The sequence below is a fragment of the Acipenser ruthenus genome, chromosome 11 (genome assembly GCF_902713425.1).
Source record: "Acipenser ruthenus chromosome 11, fAciRut3.2 maternal haplotype, whole genome shotgun sequence".
Classification (NCBI taxonomy): domain Eukaryota; kingdom Metazoa; phylum Chordata; class Actinopteri; order Acipenseriformes; family Acipenseridae; genus Acipenser; species Acipenser ruthenus.
The window spans coordinates 32,759,966-32,782,737 of NC_081199.1; the positions used below are offsets into that span (position 1 = coordinate 32,759,966).

Here is a 22,772-nt window from a genome sequence, read left to right on the forward strand (position 1 = left end):
ACATATACAAAAGGTGTACCGATAGGAACACTGCAGGAGCTACCGCAGCATTAGGAAAAGGGGTGGGTTTAATAATAAAATAAATAATAAAATAAATAATAATCTTGATTTGCTTAATGACATCTAAAAATAGCTTATGTTACATCCCTGTATACTAAAAATAGCAAAATACATGTGCAGTGAACAATGAATACATTTTGACCTCCCAATTTGAATTGGCATATGGAAGCCCCTGTCAAGCGCACCTACTGTCAACCCTCTATCTGCAGTGTCTTATGTATAAAGGTTTTTTGAGTATGATCAGATATACAGAAAATCCATTTCACTTTGATATTTTGCTTCTGTTGATTGAATGCAAGTTTTTAAGTTCGGGATTTGATGGAAAATCAGTTCATTTGTTGGTCCAGTGAATGCATATGACATGTGAGGTATTAACGCCTGACCATTCTACTGATGAGGTTACAATTAGGAGAAAGTGCCTCTGAGCACAACAGTGCACATGCACTCGAGTGTAGGCAGAGCACGTGAACAGTTTTGTTTTGCATAAGGATGCCCTCTGCTGGAATGTAACACTATTGAGTTTAATTTCTGTGTTATCAGCACCAACATCTGTGGAACTGTAATTAAAAATATTAAATACTGCATTAACAAACACAACAGCCATTATGAGATCCAACCTTTAAAAATAACTTCAAATGTGACGTCACAATTTAGAACATGTTGTTTACTAAAGGGTTCAGTACCAATATATATATATATATATATATATATATATATATATATATATATATATATATATATATATATATATATATATATATACACGTGAAAACATCCAGAACTCCATTCAACAAAAAAAGAAAAAGATGACATTTTCAAAAAGATGTTTCAAGTTAGTTTAAATCATCAGCCTTTTGATCTGAAAAAAAGATCTAATCCATTATTCATAGCTAATCTGTATGTTACATACAATTGCATGGGTCAAACTCGCCACCTGAGGAGAACCTTATTAATATAAATAAATGTTGCCCAACCAAATGTCTTTTCCTCATTTTGATCTTTTATGCGATTGGACGAGCTACTGCTTTTCACATTTTGCAATTTGTCTGTCCCTATGACATCTGACCTCATACGACCAAACCCCATTTCTTACTCTCCCTTCTCCCTCACGCTGAATTATATATATATATATATATATATATATATATATATATATATATAATATATGTGTGTGTGTGTGTGTGTCTGTGTGTGTGTGTAATGTAACGATTTTATACAACGCTAAAAATGGCACAATAACAAAAAACAAAACAAAAAAAAAACAATTTCAATGTATTGAGATTCATTGTCACTTTGCATACTGTTTAGATTTTCACTCTGGCACCCCCGTGTCCTGTAGTGATACCAGTGAGAGTGTCACATTGTCCGGATGTTTTGTATCGCAGGCGGTAGTAATCCCCCGCAGTGCTTGACAGATTGAGTCAGTGAGGAGGTGAAGGGAAGTTTTGCAGTCGTAATCTAACTGAACAGCAGCATCATGGCGGAGCAGAGCGAATCTCCTGTTCACGTCCAAAATCCACAACCAGCACAGACTACCAGCTGGCCCATTAGCAGGGAGTCGTATGAGCTCCAGGAGGTTATCGGTTAGTCTGTACGCTATATTCAGTGATGTGAATTGTGTTTGATTTAAACCGGTCTTTTATTTTATCAGTTGAAAATGACGATAAGGCCTACCGGCTTTTTCGATGCAGCTGCTGTCTGGATGGCACTGCGGATGCTGTAAAGCGCACTATTTATTTATTTTTATTTATTTTATTTGTGGGTGCTGTTTCATGTATTTTCAAGAAGGTTAATTAAGGATGTTTTGAATGTAATTTCAGCAAAAAATAATTTTGAACAAAATGTGTTTTTAAATTGAACTGTCATTTTTGAAAACGTGATTTATTTGCATCGCAATTAACGGTACCTCATAGCTAAGGGAAGCTTCAATTAGTGCAGTACCGTTACGTGCTTTTTAAATTCACGTTTGACATAGTGAACTTTATCATAGACTTATAAAAAGACATTATTCTAAATTGAAGGAGAAATATGAACTAGAATTTTAAAATAAACCTCTATTCTTGTACTTTTCATTTCTTGTCCCGCCCCTATGCCAAGTTTTGCCAACAATGTGTATTGCTTTTCTGTGGTTTAAGACCAAATAGCTGTTTTGCGACCTTATTTTAACCGAACTGGTATTGTACCGTTAGTAATGATAATATGGGCTTTAGCTGGGGCAATTGGGCAATGCGACAATAATAATCTGGGTGCCTTTTAAGAAAAATAAGTATTTGATTGTTTTTTTGCTTAAGGGTGTCATGGAAGGAATTAACGCGTTTCTTTTTGCATATATTCTACAAAACATCACAACTTTAATAACCTATTCTCATCACATTGACTTTTCTCTCACTCCACCCGTAGCCAGTGCTATGTGCCTTTACTTCACACTTTTCTTGACAATACCTGTGTTTTGTATACTTTTCTTTGACAGTTTGTTTCTCTGCAATGACATTTTATAATATACTGGCTTTATGCATACATCACATCATGTGGAAAATAAGACGTGATGCAAAATATATAACAAAAATAAGTTTTCCAGACAGTCTGAAAAAGTAGGGAGCTGAACAATTAAAAAAATAAATGGATGTTGATGAGGGGGGATCTCCCTGATTATCTTGGCCCTGAAATAGTCCTTTGTGCTGATTTGCCATCTCATCTCTGAACGTAAGTCTAGAGATGACACAGTCCTGCCCTGGACTTACAGTATCTCTCATCAGAGGTTGTTTATGTGCTTCGTGACACATCTGTATTCTGAATAATTATACAGTACTGTTTAAGAAGGTTCTAGGTGAGTACTGCAGTACTTAAGTGTTTGGAAAACAAAAACAGAAAACATGATTATTTTGGTGTTGACTGCAAAACTACTCTTATTTGTGAAGGAATGCAATTCTGTTCAACATAAGCACATGCATTTTCTTTTTAATCTGCAGGTAGTGGTGCTACAGCTGTTGTTCAGGCGGCTCTTTGCAAACCCAGACAGGAGCGAGTTGCAATAAAGCGAATCAATTTGGAAAAATGCCAGACAAGTATGGATGAACTGTTGGTGGGTAATAACTGATAGCTAATAACTAGTAATTGCAGTTGGTGTTGCTATAAAGGATAACTGCATATCAGTTACTATAGTACAACAAAAAAAACATTAATTTTACACTTTAGTTTTTACTGGCTGGTGTAAAACATTTCTATAAATTGTAAGGCAGTTGGAAGTCAGATTTATTTTATTTTTTATTTTTTAACCGTGCTGATGAGCAAAAGTCAGTAATCTAAATTGGGTGTGATTGAATGAATCAACAATGTCCTGTAATTGTTAACATCAGACAATGGACCCTGTTGTGGAGGGAATCTTAAAACATAATAGAATGCACAAGTGTGACCAGCTGAGGGAAGGGAACAGGAAAGAGAAATAGACGCATGCTTTATCATGAATATTAATTTATCCCCCACAGGCAATGAATGTCCAAGGCTGGGGGAGGGAGTTTGTTGTTTAATTGTGATAATTGTGTTTAATTAGTATGGTCATTAATATGGACATCTTCAGGGTATTAAAATATAATTTGTGGCTTACTTTTCCATGAGTTATGGTGTCTGATTGATTTTAGCTAGCAAAATTGCTGAAAGTTATTCCTCTGTGAATACTTTGAATGTAGGTCACAGTGTGCATCATTTTGATAGCACTGATATCTGATTGGTTACCACTTATGCATGGGCATTTGTTATGAGATTATTTTCAACATTTGTTTTTTGTTTGTTTTTAGTTGTTTTGAAGTTTTGAATTGAGCTCTACGTATATTACCCGATTAAAAATGTTTTGTTGAGTTGAACTATTGTATATTTTACTGACATGGGATTTTTCCTACAACGCTATCCATTAAAGTGCTTAACCTTACATTACAAGATGAGTCACTCAGAGTTACCCTGGTTTCTTGAAATATCATATTATTTCACTTGTTCTACTATCAGCTGGTGCCAGTATTGGATTCTAAGAACAGACATATAAGGTATTACAAATATACAAATACAATATAAATAAATATAACTCGAAACATTGGATTGGATTGTTCAACAGCAATTTTATGTTAATCTCCATTGGCTCTCAGCAATGTGCAATGATGGACTGAATGGTAATAGAGTGCTATAAACAGCTTGATAAGTTGATTGGTTGTCAGCTCATTCCATGCTTTGCCAAATTATTTCCTGGTTGCTGGATACATGTGGGATTCCCAGGAACATTGTCAATTTCTTGTTGCTAGATCTCCCAGCAGTCTTTGAACCCTTCCAATTCCAATGCCTATGTCAGTCATAAGGATAGATGACTCTCCCACGTTTCCATTTTCGGGTTCAAAACAGCCTACTAGTTTTAAAAACAAATGTAATTAAATCTCATCTTTCCATTTTTGTAACAGAAAGAAATTCAAGCAATGAGCCAATGCTATCACCCAAATGTGGTTACATACTATACTTCATTTGTTGTAAAGGACGAACTTTGGTTGGTCATGAAATTACTAAGTGGAGGTAAGTTATTTTATTTGCATCATTTTTGTAAGTATTTATTAATGAGCTGTGATTATCACGTCATACCACTGATACCTGCGAGGAGAAATAGTCAGTGTATACACATGCAGATTCGTGGGATGTCATGTAAACTATGTTTCATTTAAGAAAAATAATGACATTATTTGAAGTTTTAACAGTGCACAGTTTAAAATAATAATGTTTAGGCTCTGAAATCAGCTCGAAGCTTCCTACAAGTGTTATCATATGCATGCATCATATAGATCATCTGTCTATTGTTTGTTTTTGGAAACATAAATGCTCAAAGTATATTATCTTTTCTGTAGGATCAATGTTGGATATTATTAAGTACATATTCAGCAGAGGAGAGCATAGGAATGGAGTCCTAGATGAGCCAATAATAGCAACTATTTTAAAAGAAGTGTTAGAAGGGTTGGATTATCTGCATAGAAATGGACAGATTCACAGGTACCATATGTTTTACTCATTTGTTATAGCATTCATTATGTTTTTTTGCACTGTACCTTTATAAAGAATATGTTTGAATAAATAATATAGGACTGCAGATTATCATGATGTGTTCCCATTGTGGAGTTTTCATTTTTTATTTAATGTTATAGGAAATAAGTCAGGACTGTGTGTACATGTATACAATTAACACATCATAATAATCTCTATATATATATATATATATATATATATATATATATATATATATATATATATACACACACAGTATATATATATAATAATCAGCCATGCTGTTTTCTGTAACTGTAGGGATGTGAAAGCTGGGAATATTCTTCTGGGAGAAGATGGGTCAGTGCAAATAGCTGGTAAGCAAATCTACTTTATTTAGTGAGCAGGAGACATAATACTGTAATATGTTATTATTAAACAATATTATATATTGTATGACAACTAAAGAAAAAGTTTGTCATCGTATCTTTTTATTCTTAGGTACTTATTTTCTGTGTTTATTTTTGAGGGGCACACAAACCAGAAAAAAGACCTATTCACACGATAGCGTTTATTCGCTGAGTTTTCTACGGCCAGCGTTTCGCTGCTATTTATGTATTCAGACTTGCGCATTCAAATATCACAGGCAAGATGGGGGAACGTCTGATTTTAGCAGTGCAGAATATCTTGTTCTTTATGATAAGTAGCACAAGAAATATCTCGATAAAGAATACAAACAGAAATGATGGGAAAATGTGAGGAAACTATTGGTATGTTAAAATAAACATGTTTTGACTATATGTTTTCGATAAATGTCTGGGTGCAGTTTTTAGAAAGTGCATGCCTTGAGATATCGCGGCCCATTATTAAATATAGACTGAACTACAAAACAAAATCACGTATCTAATTATATCCAGTAGCATACGCAGGTAAGTGATATTGTATTTACAGCTGTCTAAAACGATTTTATGTTAGTCATATATGTTAGTATACATGTATTTTTTCCCCAATAATGTAAAACGCTGTCTGCGCTGGGTGACGTCACACCTGCATTGACAGTACCATCTACCTGCATGTACTGTATTGTTTATTTAAAAAAAAAAAAAAAAATCAGGATGCATAGAAATGATTGTGTTTGGTAGTCCTGTCTGTACTTTTGTCTAATTTTGTTTAATTTTGTTTTTTGTTTATTTGTTTTTGTTGCCAGTGACATTGTTGAGATTATTTGTTACCGATAACAATTTGAGATTATATAAATATATACAGTGTATTTCAGCACTTGCACAAGATGCTGGTACTCCCCTAGGGTTTCGTGTTAGGGTGAATCCACGTTCTTCTCTTTCTTTCTCTTCTTTGGAGCAATAATCATGCAGCAGTTTGCACCCGATCCATATTACCTTCAGATTATGTCCAAATGTAGCAGGTCCGGGTGGTGATCGCTGCGTTTTTCGTCCAAAAATGGAACCTGTTTTTTTTTTTTTAGCAGCGATTACGCTCAAGTATGAAAGGTAGTATTCAATTCCATAGGTTCGATTTTTTTTACCATAGAAAACACAGCGAATAAGCGCTAGTGTGAATAGTCCTAAACACACGGAATTGTCCTGTCTTTCTGTTGCTGTTAAAACCGCCCCCTAGGTCCTGATATGTGTAGATAAAAATAAGCCAATTTAAACAATTTCTCACCTTTACTTTTTAGATTTTGGAGTTAGCGCATTCTTAGCAACAGGAGGCGATGTTACAAGAAACAAAGTTAGAAAGACTTTTGTTGGAACTCCATGTTGGATGGCACCTGAAGTTATGGAGCAGGTGAAGTAGTTTTGCTACCCTAAGTCATAACAACAATAATGCTTTTAAATATGGTGAAACGTTAATATTAAATTGGACTAATTACTTTAAACAGGTGCGAGGTTATGACTTCAAAGCGGATATTTGGAGTTTTGGGATTACAGCTATTGAATTAGCTACAGGGTCTGCTCCTTATCACAGATATCCACCCATGAAGGTAAAAAAATAAATAAACTTGAGACAAATTATTCTTTGTTATAAAATTAAACATTAAAGATTTCTCGTTTTATATTAATAATTGGATGTAACGGAAACTGTTTTGCTTTGCAGGTTTTAATGTTAACCCTGCAGAATGATCCTCCTATTTTGGATACAGGTGTGGAGGATAAAGAAATGTTAAAAAAATACGGAAAGTCTTTTAGGAAGCTAATAACACTGTGCCTTCAGAAGGATCCTACCAAAAGGTTTGCAGTTTTTTTAACTAATGCCAGAAATCAAATATGTATTTCACTGTGTATACAACTGATGTGTTTAAATGGGGATTTTAATATATGTGCACATTGCACAAATTGATCTTGCGTGTAAGTTATCTGCCTCCACTCTGCATATGAAATGATGTGTGGTACAGAGCTCAAATAAATAATGTATGAGCATATACTGTAAGAGTCCTCAACTCTTAAATGGACTTGGGGGTCATGTTCGCAGAAGTGGTAGTAAATTAATGTCCTGTACGAGGTTGCACGGCTAATGTGCTCAATCACAGCTGCATTATTTTCTTGTATTATTTTATGTTTCATTTATCACATTCTTGTGAGTTGTGGCAAATGTAATAACTGATACAAAATGTACAGAAGATCGTTGGAAGTATGAAAAATGTGACCACTATATTAAGCTTACATCTACACATGGTATTTGTTTTAATGAATGATATTTGATGATGCTTAACACATTCCTGTGCAATTTACCATTGATTTTGTTTTTCAGGCCTACAGCAGCAGAGCTTTTGAAATGCAAATTCTTCCAAAAAGCCAAGGTACAGCATATTGCTTCAGAGGATTACATTGTACATACTCTGTACAGTGTTTTAAATTGTGTTTGTTAGGTAATTGCTTCAATTATTTTGTATCTTTCAGAATAGAGAGTATCTGATTGAAAAACTATTACACAAAGCACCTAATATAGCCCAAAGAGCAAAAAAGGTAAATATGATTTTGTTGTTTCATTTTTAATCTATATGTATGTAACATATTTCACAAGAGCGCGATGGGAGTCAAGTTTGTCTGGTTTGTAAGCTAATGTATGTATAGAGATAAGTATTTATATATACTTGATATTGCATTCTGCTTGACTGAGGGAGTTTAGAAAACATCATTATGCCAGTACAAAGCTGTTTTTAATAAATAATGATATCCACAGGCAAACTCAAACTGAAAGCCTTTTTACACATTTATGCTTTTCTTCTTTTTTGAATGCATAATGCTAGTTTATATTCACAATAAAGTGTGCATTTAAGAAGAGTAATTTTCAGGCAATGTAGAAAACAAATATTACAGTACAAATAACAGGATGATTTTAAACTTAACGTTAACCTTTAGTTTTAACAGCAAACACATATTTCTCATATTTTAATTTATAGTCACAGAATCAGATGTAAAATTTGATTTGTTTTTAGCTTTAGTTCATTATGATATGCAAAGGTATTACAAGGCTGGTCTTTTGTTGTACAAATATGCTTTCAGTAAAAAGTTTCATAGCTTGCACTTAACACAGATATTTCCTAATGGTTTAACAACCTACAGAATTTTAAACCACACAACAAATGTTTATTCTGTTGTAACATGCTACCCGTCCTTCACAAATTCCTCTAAGGTATTATATATTTTTTTTCTGTATTATGCCTACAAACACCTATAATACATTAAATGGGAAAAGTACTTTTGCATCAACTTGCGTCCATAGGAAGTGGTAAAACCCTGTGAAACCTGGAAACATCTCATATATTACAGTGAAGCTGTTTCCTAATTTGGGCGTGACGGGGTACTCCCCGCCCCTGTGCATATTTATTTGTATTTTGTTTTGTTGTTTTAAAATAATGGGGCGGCACGGTGGCGTAGTGGTTAGCGCTGCTGCCTCACAGCGCCAGGGTCCTAGGTTCGAATCCGGCCTAGGGTACTGTCTGTGTGGAGTTTGCATGTTCTCCCTGTGTTCATGTGGGTTTTCTCCGGATACTCCGGTTTCCTCCCACAGTCCAAAGACATACTGTCCAGGTTGATTGGTCACTCTAAATTGCCCTCTGTGTGAGTGTGTGAGTGTGTGTGTGTGTGGTGCCCTGCGATGGACTGGCATCCCGTCCAGGGTGTAGTCTCGCCTTGCGCCCTGTGTATGCCGGGTTAGGCTCCGGCTCACTGCGACCCTGTAAAGGAGTAAGCGGTTAATGATAATGGATGGATGGATGTTTTAAAATACCTTGGGAGAATGCGTGACTGTCAGCTGCTGACTGTTTAACTGGCTGACTGGCAAATTATGAAACTTATGCAGACTAAGATAATTAATAGCTAGTTAACCCCTCGGCCGTAATATAAAAGACCTGCAGTTTGGCTGCACGGGGACTGTTAGAGAGTTCAGGAGTGGAGAACGAGAGTCAGAGATAGAGGAGGTAAACAATAATAAAACAATTGCTACTCGTGCTGGAACAACTAGCACGATACTTGTTATTATTTGTTTATTTGTTTGTTTTGGCCCTCGTGCCTTTTTGTTTTTGTAAAGTGTTTTTGTTTTGTTAAATATTTTTGTTTATTATTAAATATGCGCATCAGCGCATTTCATACCCCACTGCTGTCTGCATCTGTCTTCTTCCGGGTCTGTGACGGCACCCCACACGCCAGCCTGCCACAGGGCAACTGCTTACAGTTAATCAAGTCTGGCCAAAGCAAGCCCATAAACCATTTATCTGCTGTGGGTTGTTTACTGAAAGTAATGTTAAACAAAATAACATGTATTGCATCTAATAAACTATGGCAAGCCAAATTATAATTTCGAGATATCCCAAATTACATTTTTTATCTTGAAATATTTAAAGATATCTCTAAATCACTTTGAGAGATCTCAAATTACAGATAGCTTTAATTGTGCAGTTTTTAAGATATCTAAAATACATTTACAGATATCTTTAAATACTATGGAAACCATGTGGATTTTGCTAGCATGGTACGCTAAACTGTCATTTAGAGATATCTTAAAATTAAAACATTTAAAATATATATCTTTAAATCATATTAAGATATCTTCAAATACCTTCCTTTTCATTTAGAGATATCTCTAAATAACTTCCTGTTCATTTGGAATTATCTCTAAATGGACAGGAAGTCCATTCAAAACAGGAAGTCATTTCAAGATATCTTGAAATGGCTTCCTGCTCATTTTAAGATATCTTTATATGATTTAGCGATATCTCTAAATGAACAGGAAATCATTTTAAGCCATCTTAAATTTAGATATCTTTAAATTATTTAAATATATCTAAAAAAAACAAACATTTAGAGAGATCTTTAAATGATTTAAACATATCTCAAAATGCATTTTAGATATCACATTTAAAGCTCCATTTAGAGATCTGTAAATCAATTTAAGATATCTCTAAATGTATTTTAGATATCTCTAAATGATAATTCGGCTTGCCATAATAAACATGACAGTATTCTTATCTTATTGTTTTATGTTTTTATTTGTTTTTCAGTTTTTAATTTGACTTAGTCAAAGTATAAATTACTTTAAGGGCCAGTCTTTCTACGGAGACCTAGTTTCAGAATATAATTTAAATCTTGAACAACTGTACACTGCAAAACAGTAATCTCTGCCCATACAGTATGTGCCACTGTGAATGTCCAGCAGTACTGTTCAAAACATCAGACTTTTTTTTTTTCAAGTGAATGAAAAATTATCTTGGCTTTTATCTTCTTAAGCTGTGGTACAAAGGGACTGAATACATCTAATATAAAATAAGGATTTCCTATTTCTTTTTTTTTCTTTTGCCATTAAATCATTTTTTCGATAATAGTTCAATGGCAAATGGGTGTTTTCATGCAGTTGTTAACACACTTCCTGCTGTGAAATAAATAATTTGTTTTAAACACAGAAAACACTTTCCATGTTTTATGTCCAGCAGAGAGCAGTGTTGAATCTAATATGGTTAATTTCTGAGCTTCACTGCAGTGCCCATTTACCAAAGATGATCAAATCTGAAAAAGCATAGCACTTAACAAGACTGCTTCAGAATGAATACATCTTCAGGATGAGGTGTAGAAGCTCAGACAGAGACAGATAAACACATTTTATGATCTACTGTACATAATGCTAAACATTTAGGAACTTTGAATAGAAGGCAGTGAAAATGAATATTCATATTCTTTCTTTGAGGGGTGGTGCCTTTTGGTGATCTTCCATGACATTTTTTGAGTCATGTTAATTTAACTGATATTTTTCCTATGTGCGTTGTATTACATTTTCAGTGTTAGCCAAATGGTATTGATCTATCTCTGTTGAATACTGCTCTTGTCTAGTCTGTGGTATCATTTCAAATGTACTGTTTCTTGTAATAGGCAAAATCCTTGATTAAAGTAAAAGTATAGCTCTGCAATAGAGATTGTATCATGTATATTAATCACCCCCAAATGATATATCTATTGCATTGCAATAATAATGCAGATTTTATTCTGACCTTCTGTTTGTAAAGGAAGAGGCACATGAGTATTTGTTGCCCAGTTTATGCATTGTTAAATAATGGTATCCATGCATATTTTCAAAAGTGATATTGCCTTTGTGTTTGTTTTAATTCCCCAGAAATATAAACTTGCCAAAACAGTGCCTTTTACAATACTTTATTTTCCATTTTGAAACGGCTTCTCTCAACATTGTTTTATTTTTTATTTTTTTAAATGCTGTAAGTTTAATTTGTTATTTAAAACCTGCCAAGCCAATTGTGCAACTTACATTTTCTGGAGCTACCACTTTAATCATGCTCCCGCTTTGCTACTGCTGTTGTGTTTTTGTGTAGCAAATTGAAAAAAAAAAAAACATTAATCATCATCCAGGGTGCCTATGGATAATCATGCCCAGCTTTTAGCATACTCTCAGGTGTGAAATCAAGCTTGCAGGAATGTCTGTAAGAATGGCCTGATGCTTTTTTGTTTTGCTCAAGGAACCTGAGCAGAACCCTGGGAAAACAAGCATGGTGTCAGGTTCTGAGAGAGAACAGGATGGCAACAGAAGGGTATTTGTTTTTTGACTTAGCCATTAGCTGCTGGGTGCTTCTTTTTAGGCTGCTCTGAGGTGCCTGTTGAAGGTGTCTGTGTTTTCATTTTTTTGTGTGTTGCTTGCATGCTTTCTGTAGGCATTGCATTGCCATGTTTGTTTGAGTACAGCAAATTAATGCAAAACATCCAGAATTATTTGAAAAAAAACATTTAACTGGATTTTTAAAAAGAGCACAGACACACACACACACACACATGCACGCACACACACACACACACACATATATATTAGTTATTGACATTTATTTAGTTTTCAAAAGGGACACTTTGGACTACTTTGGAAAATATATAGATGGTTACCTGGTTTTAGGAAATTGAGAGGCGAATAAATAACACCTAATTTTGGTGTGTAATTGAAAAGGTTAGAAGAGTCCCTGGGTCCAGTGGTCATCTACATAAGACCGAGGATGGAGACTGGGAGTGGAGTGATGATGAGTTGGATGAAAGGAGTGAAGAAGGAAAAGCAGCAGTCAATCAAGGAAGGGTAGGTAACAATTAAAAACAAGGACGGGTATAGTGTCAGCCGAATATCGGCAGTTTACCATGTTTAAATGGGAAGGGCAATAAAGTTGAAACTTAGTCAAACTGTTATCTCATAATGTTTACTGTTCAGTTAAGGCAACTTGCTTATTTCTGTGGACAGGTTGCATGATTTGTGAAATGTCGTTTGCGCTTCATATTTAACCATGCAATGCTATTTTCCAGTCACGAAGGTTAAGAAAAGAAAATGAAGAGGTAAATAACTTCCGAGTTGCTTTCTGTTGTGTTGATTTATGCACTGGTAATTGTAAACTATCTGGCTGTATCGTCGGTGACAATTTTTTCTTTTTCTTTTTTTGGTCACCAGCAGTTAATAATATGAAAGTAATGCCAAAAGTAGTATTTATTTATTGATTATTGATATTGTGCTGTAATCTGCACAAAATTCATAGTCTTCTTTGATTTAATTTTGTTTAACATTAATCATTTGCTTATTCTTGTGTTGATCCAATAAATGAACATCTATGTATTGATGTAATATAAATTGGTTTGTGTATTTGAGCTATGATTCCTGATTGTCATTTGCATAACCAATTAATAAAATCCTTCACAGCATGCATGGGTCAATCTGCTAAAAGCCCCTAGTGGATTAATTTGTAAAGTTCTAGTTAATTGCTTAGATAAGCCATGCAACGGTATGCTAATTATTACCTTTTTAGAATTAAAATAATCGTTTGAAAACCTTCCTTTTTTTTCCCCCCACAGAATGTTGTAAATGCCAACAGTGATCCTATGCAGGAGCTGTCCACTGAGGTTCCTCAGGTGTGTGTTTAGAAGTGTTACTCTCCAAATGCACTTTTGCGTGCTACATGTATGTATGCGGTTTGCTACAGGCCAAATAAACTTTAGTGGCCCGCATATAATAGTGTGTCTAATCCTCTAATTGAATGAAGTTAGTTTGTATGGAAGTTATTTCTAAGGTTTGGATAAAATCAGGAGACACTGCTTTTTTTTTTTAAACCTACTGTACCACAATAATGTTTGAATTTATTTTCTAATTTATGCCACCAGTTCAGTTTACTGAAATATCTGATGAAACTGTATGTTTCTTGTATTTTAAAGGTGCACCCTCTTGAGACTTCTCAATGCATCCAAGGGCCGTTTGCTATAAATCTGGTTTTACGATTGAGGTAAGCAAGATTTTGCAGCAGCAATTTAATTTTATTATTAAAGTAAATATACCTCATTATTTAGTAATTCTTTGCTAATGCACAGCTGTCATGTTAATAAAGTTGTTGTTTTTTTTGTTTAAATTCACGGATGTCCAGTATCATGGGAAGAATCTATAACAAGCTACACTTCATGCTGGAGTGTTTTTTTTCTCAGAGAAGTGGGACTGGGAGGAGATAGCGAGGGAGCATCTTTAGTTACCCCTGGATATATATATATATATATATATATATATATATATATATATATATATATATACAGTGCCTTGCAAAAGTATTCAGACCCCTGACCAATTCTCTCATATTACTGAATTACAAATGGCACATTGAAATTTCGTTCTGTTTGATATTTTATTTTAAAACACTGAAACTCAAAATCAATTATTGTAAGGTGACATTGGTTTTATGTTGGGAAATATTTTTAAGAAAAATAAAAAACTGAAATATCTTGCTTGCATAAGTGTTCAACCCCCACACATTAATATTTGGTAGAGCCACATTTCGCTGCAAAAACAGCTTTAAGTCTTTTGGGGTAAGTATGTACCAGCTTTGCACACAGTGTCGGAGTGATTTTGGCCCATTCTTCTTGGCAGATTTGCTCCAGGTTGTTCAGGTTGGTTGGATGACGCTTGTGGACCGCAATTTTCAAATAGTGCCACAGATTCTCAATGGGATTGAGATCAGGACTTGGACTGGGCCACTGTAGGACATTCACCTTTTTATTCTTGAGCCACTCCAATGTTGCTTTGGCCTTGTGCTTGGGATCATTATCCTGCTGAAAGGTGAATTTCCTCCCAAGCTTCAGTTTTTTAAACGGACTGAAGCAGGTTCTCTTGCAGTATTTCCCTGTATTTTGCTCCATCCATTCTTCCTTCAATTTTAACAAGATGCCCAGTCCCTGCTGATGAGAAGCATCCCCACAGCATGATGCTGCCACCACCATACTTCACTGTAGGGATGGTGTGTCTTGAGGCATGGGCAATGTTAGGTTTGCGCCACACATAGTACTTTGAGTTTTGGCCAAAAAGCTCTGTCTTGGTCTAATCTGACCACAAAACCTTTTCCCACATCGCAGCTGGGTCACTCTCATGCTTTCTGGCAAACTCCACACATGCTTTCAGTTGGTACTTTTTGAGTAACGGCTTCTTTCTTGCCACCCTCCCATACAGGCCAGTGTTATGCAGAGCTCTTGATATGGTTGACTGGTGCACCATTACTCCACTCCCAGCCACTGAACTCTGTAGCTCCTTCAAAGTGATTGTTGGCCTCTCTGTGGCTTCTCTCACAAGTCTCCTTCTTGTTTGAGCGCTGAGTTTTGAGGGACGGCCTTTTCTTGGCAGTGCCTGGGTGGTGTGATGCAGCTTCCACTTCCTGATTATTGATCCAACTGTGCTCACTGGGATATCCAAACACTTGGATATTATTTTGTACCCTTTCCCTAATCTATGCATTTGTATTACTTTATCTCTAACTTCTGTAGAATGCTCTTTGGTCTTCATTTTCCTTCAGATTCACAGCCTGACCAATGATCCTTCAACAGTGGGGTTTTTATCCAGAAAATGTGACAGCAACTTTAATGGTTCACAGGTGGAGGCCTGGTAAGGTAATTGTGTCCTCGTTAGGGCAATTTCTTTCATCGGTGTAAATTGGGAGCTTCCACAGCACAGGGGTTGAATACTTATGCAGGCAAGATATTTCAGTTTTTTATTAAAAATATTTCCCAACATAAAACCAATGTCACCTTACAATAATTGATTTTGAGTTTCAGTGTTTTAAAATAAAATATCAAACAGAACGAAATTTCAATGTACCATTTGTAATTCAGTAAAATGTCAGGGGTCTGAATACTTTTGCAAGGCACTGTATATATATATGTGTATATATATATATATATATATATATATATATATATATATATATATATAGTTTAAATAGGTACTATACAGGGACATCAAACTGGGTTGATTTCATTAGCAGATAGATAGCTGTTAGAATTCCTTGCATTAGATTTAGATTGTTTTAGTTCAAGCAAGTTCTGTACTAATACAAAATAAAAATAACAATACATTTAAAAAAAGACAGCCAGGGCAATCACATTGTAACACACCACCCTACAGTAAGTAACATATGTTGGTAATAGAACAAATCCTCTGCTTAGCCATAAACAGCAGCAATTTAAAAACCTAAATCACAGACAATAGGACAGGCAGCAAACTGTTTTTGTAATTTGAAAGCAAAAGATGAGTCTTCCTGGAAAGCAGCTCTGGATTGATGCGATAACTACTTTCTTTAAGCCTGCCTGCAGCCATTTTAGTGACTTAGAATTTAGGGACTGATCGGTAAATTTAGAAATTATTCTAACCTTATGATGTATTCATTTTACTTGACTCTTTAAAACGTTTTTGTAGTGTGCCAAGTCTAAGTAGTAAAAGTAATGGCTATATTCAGGACAGAACTACGCTGCGGTAGTTCAAACAATATTGCATCTGGTACTTTTTATAACGTTTAAATGTCTGAAATAATTTTTTGATTTCTATTGTTGTTTTGATTTGGACTCCGATTTCCTGAGAACAAGTTTTTAGTGAAGAAATGCCAGTCACCGATCTGTCTGCACCTGGCTTATCCAAACAGCCTGCAGACCCTTCATTAACTGTTTTGCACACTCTCACCTCAGCCTAGTATTTTGGTTACTGGATGAGCTATGCAAATCTGGCTCTTTCTCTTGCTTCTTTCATTTTTCACCCTTTTTATCATATAACCGTGAGCTGTGCTTTTCCCATGCTAATAATGCATTTGAAACGGACCATACTGTTTGCCCAGAGCTAGACTGCAAAATTTATATTGCACCCCAGAGTTAGACTGCTGAATTTAGAACAAGTCTCACACTGGGATTTGCTTTGCATATTCTTCTAACAAGAAAAATGCATTTTAAAGAAAGTGTTATTATAATAAAACAGATCTTTATAAAGTAAATATGGTACCCTAGCATACTTTGAGACCTAATGATTGGTCACAATGACCCTGGTCCTGTCCCCCCCATTTAGGAAGTACACTCCCCATCTATGGCGTGATGGTAGCAGTAGGGTTACTGTTTAACCCCATGAGTCACTCAAATACCCTTCTCTTGACAGAAATTGAGTGTAATACCCTTTTTCAAAGGATATTGATTTTTTTTCCTGAAAAATAAGAGAATTACATGGCATGTCACAAAGACTTTGGATTTAGAAAAGACTTGGGCACTATGTATGGTAAGCATCAGGCAATTTAATACCTTTATCGTCTTACACAATCTGTGTTTATATTTAGCAACTTATCCCTGTTATACATTGGAGTTGTGTGCCCTTGGTTGTTGGATAACATTTTTCACAGCGTGATTGCATGCCTTAGTGCGTTGACATAAAAGTCTGTTTGACATAGAAGTTTGCCTTTCCTTCTTGTAAGCACTTGCATATTTTTGGTATTTGTTCCCATGTGTGAAAGAACCAGAGAAGATATTTTTTTATCGTTTTTACAATTTTTTTCATTGACACAGAGCTTTGCAGATTTTGAAAGGAAATAGATTTTATTGATTTGACAGATATTAGCAGCAGTCTGTATTTTGACTTGAAGCCTTTGAAGAAGAGACAAATTACAGTAAATCCTTGTCTATTAAAGTGAGTTTGGTGTGGGTGTATGTGTGGCTCTGTTGTGCTGGTTGATACAGGAAACTATACAATGTTATTTTGGTTGGTACAGTTTGAGCCGTTCCAAGTGATGAATGATGTCTTTTGAGGCATCTGGTAGCAGCTACAGCTGAGCAAGAGAAGTATCTAATTTAAGTTTGGGTAGAATACTAAGAGACTAATTGTAATGTGGGGTTCAAAGGCTGGGAACAAGTAGTGTATTCTCAAAGGAGGGTTGAAATAATATTGTGGAAAGGTTTGTCTACTTGACTAAAGTTTCTTTATTTTGAGTTCAGTGTTTAAGTAAGTAACAGTTGATCTAATCAGTTGCCATTTTAAACAAGTTTGGAATTGCTATGCTTGCAAGGATTTTTTTATAAAGCCTAACTGAAGTACCTGATTATGGGCAGAAAGAACACTTCCCACTTTATGATTTCCTGAAGACATAAATCTTAAATTTATATTGCTGTCAATTGATGTACTAAGGCCAAGCAATGTTTTTATTTTTTTTATATTCTGTTGTATTGCCTTCAAAGCTTTTTCATTACGAAGACTGCATTGAAAGGGTAGAGTGAATTATCAGTTGCTTGTAGGACATCTGATTATGAAGGAGGTGGTTGTGGTTCTTGCATGTCCTGCAGAGTCATGCCTTGTGCCAATTCTAAACCATCAAGGTACTAACTTTTTTAAGCTGGCTATTGGCAAAACTGTGACCCACTTATAAGTCTGTCATGGACCTTTTAGAACATAAGAAAGGTTACAAACGAGAGGAGGCCATTCGGCCCATGTTGCTTGTTTGGTTGTTAGTAGTTTATTGATCCCAGAATCTCATCAAGCAGCTTCTTGAAGGATCTTGAAGGGTGTTTTTATAAACATTTGCAACCCAATATTGACACCTAAGTTACCCGTTTTTCATTATATTCAAAGAGTGAATTCCTGTGTACCCCTTTGCATTTGAAATACGGAAATAAACGGTTGCTGTACTTGTCCCTTAGGAATGCCAGAAAGGAACTGAATGATATACGTTTTGAATTTACACCAGGAAGAGGTATGTTAACAGTATACATTTCCAAACAGTTTGTTCATATTCTATACATAGACTTTAATTGATCATATAAAACCAACTTTATTTTCAAGCATCCTGTGAGCAGGTGTTTTGAACTTTGCCATTGTATGCATACAACTACTGGTATGTAAATCGTGTTTATTGCAGTAGATTGTCATGTCTAGTTCTCATGTGTTTTATTTATGTACCATATCAAACGTTCTGTTGAGGTAAACATCTTTCCTACTTTATTCTGATAATTGATCCTAGAAAACAAAACTAAAACTAAAAAAAACAAACAGTCATGTCTATAAAGCCGTGTAATCATTAATTTCCCCTTTTCTATAAAGATACAGCAGACGGTGTGTCTCAGGAGCTGTTCTCTGCTGGCCTTGTGGATGGACATGATGTAGTTATCGGTAACTTTATTAATGTTACAGTTCACATTTAGATTTGATTATAAACTGGAAAATTACTCAGTTAACTTTCTCTAAATGTACATGTAATTCGCAGTTCAGAGAAAGAGGACAGTACATTTACTCATTAGCTCATGCCACATGCCACACCATCTGTTGCTTTTGAATCTTGGTGCTCCTTGGAGTTATGTAGTAGGTTATAAATCTTTAGCTATTACTGTTTGTTTTTTTGACATTCTTCACAGAATATTGAGAATATTCTAGTCTATCCTAAGCAGCACCAGATCTGAATACCACCACAGTTTAAACAATTTATAAAGATCACAACATCCTAAAAACCAGACGTCCTACAGTGCATGTTAGTCATGTTTTAGTTTATGTTGGAAGTGTTTTGAGTAATTGAAAACCCCACATTTTATTCATGGATGTATGATGTTGCAGAGCAATGGTTTGGAATTCTTTCTTTTAAATATATATATTAAAACTGAATTCAGAAATGTCTACAATCATATCAAAACTGCCTTTCGATTTTTGTTTTTCATTTCACAGTTGCTGCTAACTTACAGAAGATTGTAGATGACCCAAACACTTATACAATCTTGACTTTCAAATTGGTGAGCAGCTCGCTATTCTACTTAAAAGAACATGTGCAAAGTCAAAGATTAATGTCTGAATCAGTCTTCAGTTCTTCAGCTCTGTGTTTAGTTTTTTCTTACCCATCTGTATGTTAATAAGCCTGTTACCTAAATCATAATTTACAGGCAGACGTACAAACCTTTTTTTCAGCCTCTTCTGCCCTCTTTTTATGTCTAATTTGCATAAAGGTTAACGCTTAAAAACAATGGCCGCAAATTCACAATGAATTCCGACTGAATACCAGAGAATATCTAATGCATATCTTATGCACGTCCTCCAAAGTAATTTGTTTTTAATTCAGCCCTTTTAATTCAAGTAGATTTAATTACCAGTATTAATTCCATGTTCCTTTGTAACAAATTATGTTGATCACATGTATAAGGCATGCATTCATACCATCCAAGTCACCCACCAGGGGATTGTGAGAAGTGTTAATCCATGCATGAATGCATGCCTTCTACTGTACATGTAACCAAGGTTTTAAAATCCATTTTCTTACCTCCTTTTAGCATTACATCTCACTTGATTATCACTGGACTATTTTGTCGTGTTGAATGAATATACTATGGTTCTTTTGCTTCTTATTTGTATTTTTATCTGGGACACACATTTTAATGCTGTCTGGTAGGTCACATAACTAATGTAGGCTATTTGAAATAAAGTATCTACTTATTTGAAATATACAAAGTATAAAATAAAAGCAATAGAACCCAAGTCTTCAGCAAATATTTGGTGAATCACACTCATAAAACATATTTTGCTCCAGAAATGTTGGCGACCTGTCGCACTGGTAGTAGTATAGTACTTCATTATATGTACAGCACTATGATATTCCTGCCAAAAATGTTACCTTTTTTTTTTTTTTTTTTTGCCATACACGAAAAATGCATAATAAATGGCTTGCAAATATTTATGGCTTTACAGTATGTAAAGTCATATTTACTATCCAACCTTGCTACTCTTATTATTTTGACTGACTCATATTAAATATGTACCGCAGACTCAGCTAATAGTGGAAAATGAAATACCCCTTGGGAAGACTATTGTTACCTCCAGGGTGTTGCCCTCAGCCTGCAGCGTTGGGCATTTAGCCCCCCGTCGGTAACAATAGGCTTCCTTAAGGTCAATAATTTTCCGCTATAGCCCTGCTGTCCAGTTCATATTTACTATATGTATATATATATATATATAGAGAGAGAGAGAGAGAGAGAGAGAGAGAGAGAGAGAGAGAGAGAGAGAGAGAGAGAGAGAGAGAGAGAGAGAGAGAGAGAGAAGAGAAATGGCAAAGTTATCTCAATAAAGATTGGATATAAAACTGGTCAAGTTATATTAGACACTAATACTAAAAGCATTTTGTTGTATGCAATCTTGTTGAATGTCCTGCTCAACACCTATTTTTACTCTTGAAGGCTTCTGGGTGTGATGGAAACGAGATTCCTGACGAGATCAAACTGATTGGGTTTGCCCAGCTGAGCATCAGCTGATATTTCCTGTTACCTGATCTGTGTGGAATGCTAGGATCAGCTGAAAGAGAGAGAGAGAGGAGAGAGAGAGAGTAAGCACCTTAGACAGAATTCTGCTTCATTCCCCAGCACTTCACTGGACCCTACAGCCACTGCTTGGCTCTCCTTCAAACACTGCTAATATTCGAGAGAGAATTGATAAAACTCTGGAAGAAACTTGAGGGCTCATTTCACAAAAAAATGTACAAGGATAAAATGTGTACTCAGGTGGTTATATTTATTAATATTAAGCAGTATAGTAGTTTTATTTTTACCATGTTACCTCTGCTTTTGGCATAGCTTTTTAATGGTTTTTCAAGTAATGTATTGGCAAAGTTACCGCTTTTTTCTTTTTGTTACATTTTTTTTGTTGTTGATATTTTTAGGTTCATTTTAAAGGTAAGCCAATATAATGACCATTTAAGTTTGAAGTATTCCACATTCAAAATGTGTTTTATTTCTTAAATACATACTGTATTTAACTGCAGTATTAGTTTTGAGTGAGCCATTGTCTGAAGAAAAAAATGTTCCAAAGTATTTAGCAAAGGAATGACTGAGATGTGTCCGCTGTTGCTAACAGAGAAGTCAATGTTGATGTTTTTTGGGTAAAGGAGGTGCCTTCTTAACCTTAAATTTAAAATGTGCCTGAGACAATGGGAACGTGAATAGTAGCTATTTGAAATGAAAACAGCAGAAGTTGTATATATTTTATTTGTATTGCCACATAAATGCAGTGACATTTGAAGAAGTAGATTCTAGCTGAGTAATGCATTATAGTGCAGATACTGTAAATACACAAATTGTTAAACCTTCGAGCTGACATTACCATGCACTTTGGCCAGTGTGAGTGTATGCAGGGAGTTGTTGCTGCACCTAGCCCTGTTGTACAGCTTGTATAAGGATTTAATAAGGGTTGTGTGTTTAACACAATTCCAGTGACAAAAAATAAAGACTGAACAATATCATTATATCACAGGGTTAGAAACTTGGTAGTTTGTAAACCGAGGACTGGGTGTAGGGCTAGTGTGAGTTTCTAACCACGTGTCATTTGGGAGAGTAGGATAAAATGTTTCTACACTATTCAGTAACAAACAGGCTTTCTGTAATGTCTAAATGCAAGATGACAGTAGAAAAAGAAATTACTCACATTTAGCCATTAAATTGAACCATAAACAGTAAAGAAATATCTGTCTGCAGACTAAACCTAACTGCACATTTTGAGTAATGAAGATTAATACTATTTGCTCTTACAAAAAGCTGTTTCTTCAGTTAAGATTAAAAAAGGCAGCTCTAAATTAAAATAACAACTGTAGTTAGAAATGTAGGTATCTACTTAATCTTTTGTCATATAAGGTAAGTTATTGTGTTAACTGCAAACAGAAACCAATAAATCATTGCACAACTGGCACGTGTTGCACATTTTTTTGTCTATTTCTTTTTTTAAGTTGTCTGTTTCTTTTTTTTAAGTGATTTTGTTTCACCTATTCTATGTTTGTATTAGATGCATTGCTTCAATGCTCAAGTCCCGCCACAGGTCTATTGCAAATAAAGAAAGGACTTATAATTAGCAATTATTTTTTACAAATATGTAACCTCAGCTCTGTGTGGGCAGGTTCTTTGGAGTTGAGAAGGTAC

At 35.1% G+C, this 22,772-nt stretch overlaps 1 protein-coding gene across 2 annotated transcripts; it reads left to right on the plus strand.

Moving 5' to 3' along the window:
• Positions 1 to 1,429: 1,429 nt before the first annotated feature.
• LOC117426583 (STE20/SPS1-related proline-alanine-rich protein kinase-like) lies at positions 1,430 to 22,543 on the plus strand. 2 transcript variants are annotated; one of them, XM_034044296.3, is made up of 19 exons: positions 1,430 to 1,643; positions 3,030 to 3,142; positions 4,503 to 4,611; positions 4,938 to 5,079; positions 5,392 to 5,447; positions 6,767 to 6,876; positions 6,971 to 7,072; positions 7,186 to 7,319; positions 7,840 to 7,888; positions 7,989 to 8,054; positions 12,053 to 12,124; positions 12,529 to 12,651; positions 12,873 to 12,902; positions 13,413 to 13,469; positions 13,770 to 13,837; positions 18,534 to 18,586; positions 18,934 to 19,002; positions 19,549 to 19,613; positions 21,045 to 22,543. In XM_034044296.3, exons 1-19 carry the CDS (start codon positions 1,538 to 1,540, stop codon positions 21,117 to 21,119), a joined length of 1,599 nt encoding a protein of 532 aa, XP_033900187.1. In that variant the 5' UTR covers positions 1,430 to 1,537; the 3' UTR covers positions 21,120 to 22,543. The 2 variants fall into 2 exon arrangements, with proteins under 2 accessions (XP_033900187.1, XP_033900188.1); XM_034044297.3 differs by lacking the exon at positions 12,053 to 12,124 and having other exon boundaries at positions 1,431 to 1,643.
• The last annotated feature ends 229 nt before the right edge of the window (positions 22,544 to 22,772 follow it).